This window comes from Perca flavescens, chromosome 9, assembly GCF_004354835.1.
Source record: "Perca flavescens isolate YP-PL-M2 chromosome 9, PFLA_1.0, whole genome shotgun sequence".
NCBI lineage: Eukaryota > Metazoa > Chordata > Actinopteri > Perciformes > Percidae > Perca > Perca flavescens.
Window position 1 is genome coordinate 5608616 of NC_041339.1, and position 14861 is coordinate 5623476.

General features: G+C 42.1%; 1 protein-coding gene across 1 annotated transcript in view; it reads left to right on the plus strand.

The window, feature by feature from the left end:
- The window catches only part of LOC114562045 (cadherin-2-like), a 107857-nt gene that overhangs the window by 58304 nt on the left and 34692 nt on the right, over window positions 1-14861 (plus strand). Inside the window, 3 exon segments of the mRNA XM_028588290.1 lie at window positions 3839-4068; window positions 11164-11337; window positions 13922-14077. Coding sequence (XP_028444091.1) covers window positions 3839-4068; window positions 11164-11337; window positions 13922-14077 — 560 coding nt within the window.

A 14861-nucleotide genomic window follows, 5' to 3' on the forward strand; every position in this document is an offset into this window, starting at 1 on the left:
TTATGAGGTTACAACATCGTTCAACACGCTAATAGTTATTTTTAGTATGACTGTTTCGACCACAGCTAACAGGACTGAGCTAACCCACGAATAACTTCACTAGTAACGTTAACGTTAGCTGTATAGATAGACGATTAATCTAATGCTAATTTAGCCAGCTAGCACACCCCGGTCTGTCTGCCTCACTCCCCCGGCGCAGAGAGACTCAGTCGGGATGACAGCTGACAACAGCCCCGGGACATATAGCTAGCTAGTTACCGTAAGCCCCCAGTCAGCTATCAGCCAGCTACTTTCATTACAGCAACCCCCCCGGCCAGAACTTATCTCCAGTGCCTGGTGCTTACGACGCTAACGGCAGTTTAATTAAACGTCGGGAACCGAAAATCTCCTACCTGCCGAATTTCTCCCCCCTTCGCGTTTAGCTGTCTTTACAGTTAGCTAAATTAACCCGACAAAAGGTGGGTTAAGCACCAAAACGAAAAGTTAAGATTACTGAAAAGTGAAGGGGAAATCATTCCGGGCAGCTGGGAGATGTTCTGCTGCTGCACAACAGGCATCGACCGTCCTGGCTCGCTATCGTGGAGATTTCCCCGACAATCCCCACCCACACCCGTCTCTCAGCCTCGTTTAGTAGCTTGCTAGCGTTACAACAAACCCCGTCCGCCCTGGTGTTGAAACCATCCAAAAGGTGACATTGATATGTGAAATATTTTGTGTTTTAGCTGCTGGCTACTGTTAGGCTACCCTCACTAGCTAAATGGTCAGCTACAAATAAAAATCTAATCAAGAAAAACTTAATTATGTTTGGGAAACTGCAGCTATTGTATTACAATAACATGAATAAACATTACTAACGTAATGTGAATAAACTTGAATGGGTAAACTCGTCCGTGAACTGATGCATTCTAACTGGCAGCGAAGGTGCTTAACACTAAAAACTCCCATAATTCCACGCAACTTCCCAACGTCATCAAAAGTCCAGTTTTACCATTGTTTTGGTTGAGAGACCCCTAGCGGCAGAAAGTTACATATTGTACGTTTAAAGTTTCCCTTAAGCAGCTTTTGAAAACTCTTTTCTGCACTATTCGACAGCTTCCCATACTGTATATACTCTGCATCGGTTTGTTCCATGATGGGTAAATAATTCAAACCCATTATGTTTTTAAGGAGCAGATGGAAATGTTCTAGATGTCTTGAGCATCATTTAGGGAACTTTTATGTTTGTGAATATGTTTGGTCATTTGGACAAGCACATGTTGGGGGCTTGGAAAGACCCACCCACAGTGTTCACACATACAGAGAAGACTTTCTCATATGATCTTGTGGGCATTTAAGGCAGTGAGTAATTTACATACGCAGCTCTGATTGGGCAGCTTTTTGCTCCCGGCTGCCGTTATAGCTGTGCAAAGTTTCCAGAGCTCATTAAAGACATACAGGAAGAGAATTGGGAAGCCGTTTACCCTGACAATCAGCTTTTCTCACTGTATGTAATTGAACATGAAAACAAGTGTGCTTCTGTTTCCTGAAGGAATCACAATGTGTCTCCCACACGTCAGAAGACATTTGCATAGTTAGAAGTTCAACATTTCTTAACTTTCTTAAGAGCGACCATTGAGTCCTGAGATGGAGGATGGTGCCAGGATGTTATTTCAAGGTTCAATTCACAAAAAAATGTCCATTCTGTCCAGCTCCAGTGAAGGGGTGAAGCGTTCAAGCAACCAGAAGGAGCTTAAAGTAGAGCTGATGAAAGCAGCCAGTTGAGGTGGTTTGAGCGTCTGATCAGCATGCCGCGTGGCCTTGACCCTCTGGCACGTCCAACCAGGAGAAGGAGCCTGGGGCAGCCAGAGCATGCTAGAGAGATAACATATCCCGTCTGGCCTGGCAAAGGGGGGGGGGGGGGCAATGGGAAAATTGAAAGACGTCTGGGCTACCTTGCTAATCCTGCTGGGTGCTGGGTGTGGCCCCTTAGTTCCAATGAAAATCTTAAATTATTCATAAATTCCAAGTCAAAGGCAATTGGGCTTCCGGGCTTAGTCTTTTAGATTCTTGAAGACTTTTGAGTTTTGAGTCTCATTCAAAAGTCAGTCCCTCCAGAAAAACGCGATTATGCGATTGCATAATTCAATGCATAATCAGCCAAAGTCCGCATATTTATGCGGGGGCCGCATTTTTTAAAATACGCCGCACCTTCGCCGCATAATTTGCCGATTTCCGCGCAAAATATGCGGGGCTTGCATGATTTCATAATCCCCGCATTTTCGTTGCAAAAAAGTCACACATATCTTAGCAGAAAGTTGAAACATTTTGTGTTTACTTCACACAAGAGCAGCCATTTTCCCCTGTTACCATGGGAACGTTATGAAGTGACGTAATTACGCGACATGAACATCATCGAAAAGCAGGGTGTTGGGGGGGAATCACTTTTTTTTCTCTTTTGCAGTTCCCGCAATTTCATCGCATAAAATTGCATAAATATCCCGCATATTCCATCGCATTTTTTAAGAAAACTTGCCGCATAATCAAGGATTTTTGCCTGCAATAATCACAAAAAATCTTTTCTGGAAGGACTGAAAAGAACATTTTAAGTTCTAACTGACTTATTGGGAGTCCTAGACATTTAATGGTTCCTTTGGAGATTTTGACCTCTTGAAGCATTTCTGTGTGGGTCCCCGTTTTGTTTAGTCACATGCACATGCATGAGGATGCAAATGCACGCGGGTGATGTGATAAATGGTCAAACCAATGGTTTGAAACCATTCCACTGATGGACTCACCCATCCACAATGTTCACACATACAGAGCAGACTTTCTCTTAATGATAATAATGTATACTTTATTAATCCCACAGGGGGAATTACAGTTCAATGACAATTAAGATCTTGTGTGCATTTAAGGCAGTGAGTATGTCATTTCCATACACAGCTCTGATTGGGCAGCTATTTGCTTCTGGCTGCCATTATAGCTTTGCAAGATGAAGTAGTTTCCAGAGCGATGTGTTTCCACGCATCGTTTATCTTATTTAAATCCTGGTAGCCTGGGGCGATTCTAGGATGTTAGCCCCTAATGAGAATGTGACATGGATACAGTGCCCCCCTTTTCCTGTGGGAGATTTTGACCTCTTGAAGCGTTTCTGTGTGGGTCCCTGTTTTGTTTAGTCACATGCATAAGGATGCAAATGCACGTGGGCGATGTGATAAATGGTCAAGCCAATGGTTTGAAACCATTCCACTGATTTACAGGTGTTGGTAATGTGCCTTTAAAGGCAGAGAAGAGATCCAGTTGCCTTTCAACTAGCACCCTTAGATTGACAGCGACGTTGGTGATTGAGAATCTTTCCAGACAGAAATCCTAATCCCACAGCATCCAGTTATATTTTAGACAAAAGTAAGCTTTTGAATTTGTGTCAACAGTTTGTGGAGGGCCCTGTTTCAACATGACAATGCCCCCGTGCACAAAGCTAGGTCCAGAAGGAAATGGTTTCCCCAGTTTGGTTTGGAAGAAGTTGACTGGCTCGCACAGAGCCCCATGCAACAGCTTTGGGATAAATCTACTTTTGTCATGATGGGTTGAATAATTCAAACCAAAGGCAGCTTTTTTATGCCACATCTGGAAATATTCACACGTTATTGGCATCCTTTACTTTTCACAAATGACGATATGTAAACATAAAGCCACTGGTGGGGCCCAGCAGGGATGTTAAAGTGAAACACGCTGCCAGCTGGCTGCTGGGTGTATTTAGACATTTGACCCTATTACAATACAGCACACAGCACATCACACAGGTGATTGATGGGTCTTTCCACTCAGTCTGACGTCTGTCTCCGTCTTTCTCTCTCAGTGAGCTTCGTGGACTGCGGGACAGGGAAGGTGTGGTTTCAGGTTGGAGATTCGTCTGATTTCAGGGTGAGTGAGGACGGCGTGGTCTACGCCCTGCGCCGCCTCAGCCTGGCAGGGAAGGGAAACGCTGTGGAGGTGGTCTACGCTCGAGACCTGCAGTCCAAACAGGTCTGGAAGACCAGAGTGCACCTCCGCGTCCATCCACATGGCAACAGCACGGGACCTGAACAGGTAAAACAGCAACTGCAGCAGCAGCAGCAGTAGTCAGGAGCTGTTTCCATATACTGTAGAACAACTTGTAGATTTCACAAAGTCCACAATGTCCCTTTTCTGACTCTGCTGAGCTGAAACATGATTGGTTCTAAAAGCTTCTTAACTCTCCAGCATTAAAAAAAAAAAAGTCCAGCTTTACTGTATGGTAAAGAACGGGCTTCTTCTTGTGTTTGGTGTTAGTTATTGAGATAATAAAGGTAAATACAAAGCTGTATCATTATTTTTATTGAATACCTTGAACTGCTGGTCACACTAAACACCATGTAAAGTAGGGGTGGAGGAAAAAAATCGATACAGCATAGTATTGCAATACTGCATCGATACACAGACGCCAAGTATGGATCTTTTATGATATATGTGTTGGTCAGTCTGTCTGCTTGACAATCCCATATTGCAGCAATAAAATTGAAGTGAGATGAACAAAAAGAGAAATGTATCTTTTTCGATAAAACAGATGTTGACAACCTTTTTGGGGACATCATTTGAAATTGGGAAAAATTTGAAGTTGGAAAAAAGGTAATACATTGCAATATATCGCAGACTATTGCAATATGTTTAAAATCGCAATAATATCGTATTGTGACATAAGTATCGTGATGATATCGTATCGTGAGGCCTCTGGTGATTCCCACCCCTAATGTAAAGATGGAAACTTGGGCTCAGAAAACTTGGTGGTGAGATATTAGGGCTGTGCTCGATTGAAGAAATTCTTAGGCGACTAACACTCATTCGATTGTATCGACTAATCGATTAGTTGATTTAATCGGCAGATCTGTAAATCTGAGTTTCTCCGCAAATAGTCATGCAAAAGCACCACTTTAATTCTTGTGTTTACCAGAGATGTGCTCGTACATTTCTTGGAAATAAGTCATTCAGCATGAAAAAAAGCATAAAACATGACTAATCGACTAAAGAAATCTAAGTTGACTAAGACCAAAACGACCGATTAGTTGACTAATCGACTAAGAGGGAGCAGCCCTATGAGATATAGAGGTATATATTAAATGAGCACTAAATGATCTCCAAAAATGATGGATATATGAATCAATAATGGACATAATTTGTAGTTGCAGCTCCTAATATGGTCATCAGTACTGTACATTTGTTAGCTTGGTGTATGGGCTGTGACAACAAAGTGTCCTATTCAAGCAAGTATACTGTACACATTGGAACAGCGCACACAGATCTACTGTCCCTCAGTGAGTATACCGTGCACATTGATCTTTGGTCTGCGTATTGTTAGCTATTTGATAATGAGTGTGTTCATCAACACCTACAGGACCTGACTGTGTTAACCAATACTGTCCCTGGGTCCGAGTGCCAGCATGTGTGAAGCCTTTCTGAGAGAGAACTGTACATTTTGACCAGCGGCATCATAAAACCGCATGACGGGCGGTTATTTACCCCCAAGGCTCCAGTAATGGTGGATGAACTCTGTACAGATATAAGATCAGCTTTTCCAGCCCAGCAGGCATGTGAGGTGTGCTGATTGCGGAGACAAAAGGCAGTCAAACAGCCATCTGTTCGCGTGTGTTTCGTGTACAACAGCAATAATAAGGCCCTCTGCAGTTATTTAGACAAGACACCGGCCTTGATTGGCTGTTTCACTAAACACAGCCCAGAAAATAGCCAGCTGCCATATGCTTTAGCTGCTATCAGCGGCGCTCGCTGCAGTCGGTGAGGAGGAGAATCACTGAGAGCGAAAGAAGCTGTCAACAGTCCCTCATAAGGAAAAGTCACGGGCAGCGGCCGTGGCAGTTAACAGCCAGTCATCTGCCAGGAGAGCAGCGTCAGCACTGCGCCCTTCAACTGAGCGCCGGGACCGGGCTCGTTATCCAATCAAACTGAAGAGTGAGACAAACGAGCCGCCGAGCTCCAAACGTCAGGCAAATCACTCTTTGGCTTGACGGATCAGACAGGCTCACCTTAGGTATCAGTGTTGGGCAAGTTACCTCCAAAATGTAAGGCCAGTCAAGGCAGCTTTATTTAAACTGTGTTGGTGAAGGTGCAGGTAGTTCTTTAAATGCAACATCAAAAAGATAGGTATTTAGCTTTGATTTAAAAGAACTGAGAGTTGCAGCAGACCTGCAGTTTTCTGGGAGTTAGTTCCAGATATGTGGAGCATAAAAACGTAACGCTGCTTCTCCCTTTTTAGTTCTGACTCTGGGGACAACAAGTAGACCTGTCCCAGACAAGGTCCGGGTGGTTCATAGTGTAGCAGAAATGTATTTTGGCCCTAAACCGTTTAGTGATTTATAAACCAGCAAAAGCGAGCTGTCTCGTCACCGTTCCCAGAGCCAGAACCAGAGACGGTAGACTAGGGACATCTGGGTCCTGTCAGTGCCGACAGCAATATGGCCGAGCAACTGACGGATAACAACATGTTGGGAATTCATGTTTAGTCTTGCTACACGTAATATAATTACATTTTATGAATGGTGGAAAGTAACTATTCAATTGTAAGGTGGAGTATTTTAATTTCTTCCTACTTATTAGGCTACTTTAGTCCACCACCATTCAGAGTCAAGTAGGCTATTGTACATTTTACTTAACTATTTATTTTATAGCTTTAGTTACTTTGCAGATTCAGATTATTAATACGAAATAATATGCATAAACTATGATGTATATAGTGGATAAAGATGAGACTATGTTGATTCCGTGGTGAAATTCACAAACTACCTGCCAAGTCATACTTCCGCTTTTATTTTGGTGAAAGTAACTCAAAAGTAATGCAAAAGTAGTGTAAAGCATTACAATACAGAGACAGTAATATTGTAATATAACTAATTACTCTCAAATGACAGCAATTAGTAATCAATAATGTATTACATTACAGATATGTACAGATATTACACTGGCTTCCAGTGCAAAGAATTCAGATTCAGATTCAGATAACTTTATTAGTCCCCAAGGGGCAATTCAATTTTACAGCCAACCCATCCATTAAGGGTTAAACTAACTTAAAGTGCATTAAATCTGTATAATGTTATAAATAATAAATCATAAATCAAAATAAAATAAACAAACAATAGACAATAAATAGTAGAATTGATTTCAAAATGCTTCAACGCAGAGTAAAAAAAACTCCTGAAAATAATGTCCATGTCGCAAATGTATCCGTCTCTGCAGTCATTTCAACCACCGAATCCAGAAACAGAAAATAACACACGCTGACTTTTTTTTCTGTGCCGAAATGTTTCGCGGTGTTGGTGAATTCTTAAAAAAAAAAAAAAAACAGCACTAAATGTCAGGTTAAAATGTGTTTTGTAACGGTATAATATTACCAACATTTTATTAGTGATGCATTATATTACTGCGTTACAGCAAAAAGGAATACATTACTTTACATAATTTTTAATGCGTTCCTCCCATCACTGTTAGTTATAGGGCTGCATGATATGAGGGAAATTTCTAATTGTGAATTTTTTCAAGTCAGGTCAACTTTATTGTCAATTCTGAAAAATGTGCCCGGAAATACAGAGCAATCGAAAATACTTTTCTCTCCGACCCACGGTGCAATAAGGACATGTACAAGTACAAAGTATAATATGAAAGATAATTAATATATACAAATAAATAAAAAAAAAAGATAATTAATATACAAAATTTAAAAAGAAAAGTAATATATACAAATAAGATAACAAAAATGTATATACAATGAACTGCTTTTCAAAAATCTTTTTCTGCACTATATGACACCTTCACTTATCTATTCTTGAGCACCATTTGGGGAACCTTTTTTCCCCAAAAGAATCCAGTCTGACATATGTTTGGTCATTTGGACAAGCAGATTTTGGTGGGCATGGCAAGGAAGGTGGGTGGGTGGGTGGGTGGACTCACCCATCCACAAGGTTCACACATACACACACATACAGAGCAGACTTTCTCTTAATGATAATAATATATACTTTATTAATCCCACAGGGGGAAATTACAATTCAATGACAATTACAATCTTGTGGGCATTTAAGGCAGTGAGTATGTCATTTCCATACACAGCTCTGATTGGGCAGCTATTTGCTTCTGGCTGCCATTATAACTTTGCAAGATGAAGTAGTTTCCAGAGCGATGTGTTTCCACGCATCGTTTATCTTATTTAAATCCTGGTAGCCTGGGGCGATTCTAGGATCTTAGCCCCTAATGAGAATGTGACATGAGAATGTGACATGGATACAGTGACTCTTCTCCCCCCCTCCGCTAAATCAGTAATTTCACTGGATAAAAATGAATATATGTATTTATTACTATAACAGAGGATAAATGAAAACCATTGAACATATGAAAAAACTTGAGCCCCCCTAAAAAGGGTTTAAAATTGCCACTGCTGGTAGCTCATTAAAGACATACAGGATGAGAATTGGGAAGCTGTTTGTAATTGAACATAAAAACAAGTGTACCTCTCTTGATATTGCGATTGCGACATGCTTCACGATATTTGAGGAAATAGTTTGTTCTTCATTTGTATCACTGTTTTCATTTTCATTGAAAAATATTAAATTAAAGGTGCTCTAAGCGCTGTTGGGTGACGTCACTTCTTGTTGACGTTCAACGTATTTTCAAACCAAACGGAGACCAGCTTGCCCCTCCCTCCTCTTCATCCCGTCCCCTCCCGCTCCATTCTGTGCTTCAGCGCACTATTATTTAAAATGCAAATATAATTCTCAAATTGTCCTCAAATGTATAATTCTCTCATTTATTAACCTCAACTGTAGAGGTAAACTGGCCTTTACTTGTAATTCCTCTTGATGATATGATGAAGTGTATATCTCATCTTCTTTTAGTCAGAAGACTTCCTGTTTTCTGATCTGCTTCTATTTTGCTGTTGATAAAACTCTAAACTTCCTCCATGTTTCCATGTTGTCTTGATGTCTGTTTCCGAAGCATTATTATAACAGACTCACGTCATATTTGTCATACCTCTCTACTGCTCTTTCTCCATTGAACAGAGTTATTGTTTTCGTATTCTAATTCTTCAACTTTACCATTTCTTCCCATTCCTGTTAGGCTACTCTTATCGCAACATTTGCCACAAACTTTACTTAATTCATATTAAAGGTCCCATGGCATGAAAATGTCACTTTATGAGGTTTTTTAACATTGATATGAGTTCCCCCAGCCTGTCTATGGTCCCCCAGTGGCTAGAAATGGCGATAGGTGTAAACCGAGCCCTGGGTATCCTGCTCTTCCTTTGAGAAAATGAAAGCTCAGATGGGCCGATCTGGAATCTTCTCCTCATGAGGTCATAAGGAGCAAGGTTACCTCCCCTTTCTCTGCTTTACCCGCCTAGAGAATTTGGCCCACCCATGAGAGAGAGACATCATGGCTTTCAAACAAGCAAAGTGGCAGTTACCCCCCCCCCCGCCCCGCCCTTTCTCCTCCTCATTAGCTACAGACACAAAAATGGCACATCCTAAGGAAAGCTCATTGTGGGACTGGCTTTAGTGGCTGTAATTCTGCACCCAGGCTGAATTTCGGGAAAAAAACTTCAGATACAGTATTAGGGGACCACTAAGGTCTATATAAAAGAGAATTCAGATACAGTATTAGGGGACCACTAAGGTCTATATAAAAGAGAATTCAGATACAGTATTAGGGGACCACTAAGGTCTATATAAAAGAGACTTCAGATACAGTATTAGGGGACCACTAAGGTCTATATAAAAGAGACTTCAGATACAGTGTTAGGGGACCACTAAGGTCTATATAAAAGAGACTTCAGATACAGTGTTAGGGGACCACTAAGGTCTATATAAGAGACTTCAGATACAGTGTTAGGGGACCACTAAGGTCTATATAAAAGAGACTTCAGATACAGTGTTAGGGGACCACTAAGGTCTATATAAAAGCATCCAAAGAGCACCATGTCATGGGACCTTTAAAAGACTTCCAGCATCTCACAGAAAACGCTGATTCTTTTTGTTTCCTGCTAGGCTTTTAATGTGAAACATCCTGCAGGAAGTGTTGCATTTCATCGACTGTAGCTTAAAGGAACACGTCGACTTTGCCTTATTCCCCATTTCCCCCCAGAGTTAGATAAGTCCATACATACCCTTCTCATCTCCGTGCGTGTCGTAACTCTGTCTGATGCACTTACTGCTAGCCTAGCTTAGCACAGATCCTGGAGGTAACCGGCTCCAACTAGCCTACTGCTCCCAATTTGCTCGCAGCATCCGAGAAGCCCCACTGTGAGGAGCAGAGAGTAACAACGGTGTGTTTTTCAGGTGTTGCGCAAATCACTCCGCCCAAGTAGCAGAAGTAGCAGTGCTTCGACTTTCTGAGAATATAGTCCCCAGTATGTAGTAGGCTAAATCGAGCCAGTTACCTCCAGGATCTGTGCTAAGCTAGGCTAGCGGTGTGTGCGTCAGACAGAGTTACGACACGCACAGAGATGAGAAGGGTATGTATGGACTTATCTAACTCTGGGGGATACGGTGAATAAGACAAAGTCCCAATAAGTCAGCGTGCTCCTTTTAATGGCAATCGAAAATAGAAATGATTGGAATTAATTAGTGAATGAAAACGGTGTTTGTGTTCAAAAGACAGGTGGATAGTGGATAAGTTTAAACGGCATTTAGTGTTCCGAGCAATCAGAGATTTATTGATTTTTACATTAAATGTAATTGAATTAAAGACAATGCAAAACAATACCCAACCTAACCTCCAATGGCAGGGGCTGAGCTGGCAGCAGGTGAACTGTGTGACTCAACGAGAAGCTCTTCCTTTTCCTTATCATGCTCCAGTGAACCCTGCAGCTACACACACACACACACACACACACACACACACTGACAGGTGGTGTTCATTTATCAGACAGACTATAATGAGAGCATTAATCCGAGCCACTGAATGAGGTCAGAAATACCCTGAGTCACCAAGCCTTCCTTCTGCGTGTGTGTGTGTGTGTGTGTGTGTGTGTGTGTGTGTGTGTGTGTGTGTGTGTGTGTGTGTGTGTGTGTGTGTGTGTGTGTGTGTGTGTGTGTGTGTGTGTGTGTGTGTGTGTGTGTGTGTGTGTGTGTGTGTGTGTGTAACGCTTGTTTACTGTCTCTGCAGGTAAAGCCCAGTGATGCAACACTGACTCAGCGGGTACAAGAGATCTTGTTTCCATGGCGCAGCGTGGTTGTCAGGGGCGATGGCAGTCTGAGGCGGGTGAAGAGGGACTGGGTCATTCCGCCTATCAACGTCCCCGAGAACTCGCGAGGACAGTTCCCTGAGGACCTAGTCCGAGTAAGACAGACACACACACACACACACACACACACACACACACACACACACACACACACACACACACACACACACACACACACACACACACACACACACGTCTTCCAGTAGCTGGGAGGACCCTATACTGACTCAAGGAAACAAACACTTATAGAGCACATCCGTTCCAAGGGAAATACAATGTGCAAAGCAAAGAACACCAAAGGCACATACACAAACAACCCTAACTGTGATTATAACAATCAAATGCAATCTAAAAAGACAACCACGACATAATGAATCTAATGACATGCACAGGAAACAAAAGGCATGTTGTCAGTCTGCTTTTAAATGTTAACAGTGAGGAGGATCTAATGCAATCTGACAGAATATTCCAGCAGCTGGGAGCCTAGAAAACCTACAGCAGCGTCACCAACTTTGATCTCAACCCTTGCAAGAGCCCAAAGGCCCGCACCAGATGACCTTAGAGGTCTGACAAGGCCTGTCAGAGATGCGCTGTGGGGCGAGGCCACGCAGGACTTTTTAGACAAGAAGTCAAATTAAAGTATGAATTGCAGAATGAACTTGGGAGCCGACGCAGGCAGCTGAGAACTGTTGTAACGCGATGCCATTTTCTCTTTTTGTTAAAACCCTGGAAGCAAAATTCTGAATAAACTGTAGTCAGCCCACATTCTTTGTCGGCTGAACACTGAGCAAATGGAGATAAAAGCATGAACTAGTTTGCATCCAGCTGTGACAAGAAGCCTCTGACTTTAGATACACTAAGGTTGCTTTCACACCTGCCTCGTTCAGTCTGTTTAAAAGGAACCCCGGAGCGTTTGGTCTGATCGTCGTCGGTTGGTTTGGAGGCGGTATGAAAGCTAATCCGAACTCTGCTGTGGATCAAACAAACTCTGGTCTGCTTAAAAAACGGAGGTCTCACTTCCCTTCCAAGTGAACTAGAGTGCAGTTCACTTCAGGTGAAAACGCAATCCAACCCAAATACAGGAAGTGAACCCAAACTTTTACATGTCATTTAGCTGACAATTGCTGTATATGTCAGCGGTCGCACGCCTCTGGAGCAACTAGGGGTTAAGTGTCTTGCTCAGGGACACATCGGTTGATGTATCGCAGTGGGAATTGAACCTGAGTCTCCCACACCAAAGGGATGTGTCACATCCACTGCGCCATCACCACCCCGCCATGACCGAACTTCTTCACGATTAGCTAATCCCATTCTTTCAAATCTTGATTTCGATTTGAAAACGATGAACGATGAACAGGCCTAGCTCGGACCCTATCCGTGTTTGTGTTGTGTACAGGGTTGCGTTCATGTGGAGCCCCGTCTCGGTTTCTTTCCTCTGTTTTCATCATATGGACACAGCGCAGGATATTAATGTTGCATCGGGCATCACACTTCATTTTTTTCAAATCAGACTTTCTGTAGTCATGTAGCGGCAGCCTCAAGCCCGCGCAAGCCTAAAGTCACACTGACAGACGAGACACATTCAGGTCAGACTCAGAAAGTTTAGCTTCACTTGTATTTATATTATATTTTTACCTTTTACACAGGCAGTCATGCTTACTGGGAGGAAATAGCTCTTAAAATACACTGACGGCAGTCGTGTCACTCGGAATTGTGTAATGTGATATCATTTTATTTAAACGGGGACAACGCACAATTAAACATGAACCAAGCTTGTGTAAGAACAAGGAGAGATGCATTGCACCAGGTTGTAGCACAATTGCTATTCTCCGCCCGTAGTCCCTGGGCAGGTAGATAAAACATTAAATATTCAATGCAAGTGAGGTATAAAACATCAGAATATACTGTACCATTTTACAAACACATTCGCACCTACTTTACAATTATACAAATATGTGCAATGTTGCATCAATAAAATGATCATGTTCCCACAACCTAAAACCAGTACCAGTAAACCAGGGGTGTCTAACTCAACTTCCCAGAGGGCCACACTGGAAAATAAGAACCACATCAAGGGCCAGACATGTTTAGTTTATTGATAGGCTTTTATTCAATCGAAAAAGTAAAATATATTTGACTGTATTATTGCATGTGTCATATAGTCTTCTCACTTACAGTTTGGTCGACATAAAGTCCTAAAGAAGTCAGGAAAACATTCCTCAGCCATCATAGAAAAGAAGCACCCAAAAACATTGGAAAAAGTGGCAAAAAAATTCTGAAAAAGTGGCAAAAATGTCAGAAAAATTGACAAAAACTTGGGCAAAAGTGACGACAAGGCCAGAAAAAGCGACAAAAACTAGGTGGGTCAAAATGTATTGTGAACCTAAATTGATATGCGGGCCGGATAATAATCTGCAAGGGGCCGGATTTGGCCCGCGGGCCTTGAGTTTGACACATAGTAAACCTTTTATTTTTATTATGGCTTAAATGGTATGCGTATGCGTATCTGTCTTTATGTGGTTTTTAACGGGTATTGACTGTCCTGCTTTTTGTAATGATCACACTGCACCACATTTCTAGCAAAGTTGCTCGGAATGTGGTGTGAAAGGTGTTGAATCTTGAATCTTGAGTCATCTTCTAATTGTCCTTCTGCTCCCCCCCCGTGTGCCTGCCCTCCAGATCCGCTCCGACCGGGATAAGAACCGGATGCTGCGGTACAGCGTGACGGGCCCCGGGGCCGACCAGCCTCCCACCGGCATCTTCATCATCAACCCCATCTCGGGCCAGCTGTCCGTCACCAAGCCTCTGGACAGAGAGCACATCTCCAACTTCCATGTGAGAACAACATTACCTTTCAGTCAAGTCACGCTCTCAGAAATCTCCCTGTATTAACAGTTGTGTGACTGTATATTTTAACAGAAAATGTCCATAGAACGTGCTTCTTTATTTACATTTGGAATTGCATTATGGTACCTATATCTGTGCTCCGACAACTAACGTAGTGATCTATTTACAACGGCATTATCATAAATTATTAACCAGAGTAGCGAGAGTCAAAAGGGCCAAAAAAAAAGTGTCTAAATCAGGGGTGTCAAAATCAACTTCCCTAAGGGCCACACTAGAAAATGAGAATAACATCAAGGGCCAGACATATAGTTTATTGCTTTTATGTCATGGGAAAAGTCAAATATCTTTGACTGTATCATTGCATGTTTCATGTAATCGTCTCACTTACAGTTTGGTAGACAAACATGACGAAGAAAATGCCAAAAACGTTTGGAAAAAGCGTCAAAAATGTCGAAAAAAAACATGAAAAGGGACAAAAAGTATTTGGGCCGAAATGTATTGTGAACCTAAATTTATATTGGGGCCGGATCAAAATTAGCAAGGGCCCGGATTTGGCTCGCGGGCCTCAAGTTTGACACGTGTGGTCTAAAGCATTAAAAAAGTACCGAAGAGGTTTAGGGCCACGTGTGAAAAAATGTATTGAGTTCTGAGTTTAAAGTCAGAATTATGGAAATGAAGTCAGAATTCTAAGAAAAAATACTTTATTTTCATAATTCTGACTTTTTCTCAGAAGAAAAGTCACAATGGAAAGTTATAGAATCAGATTTGATCC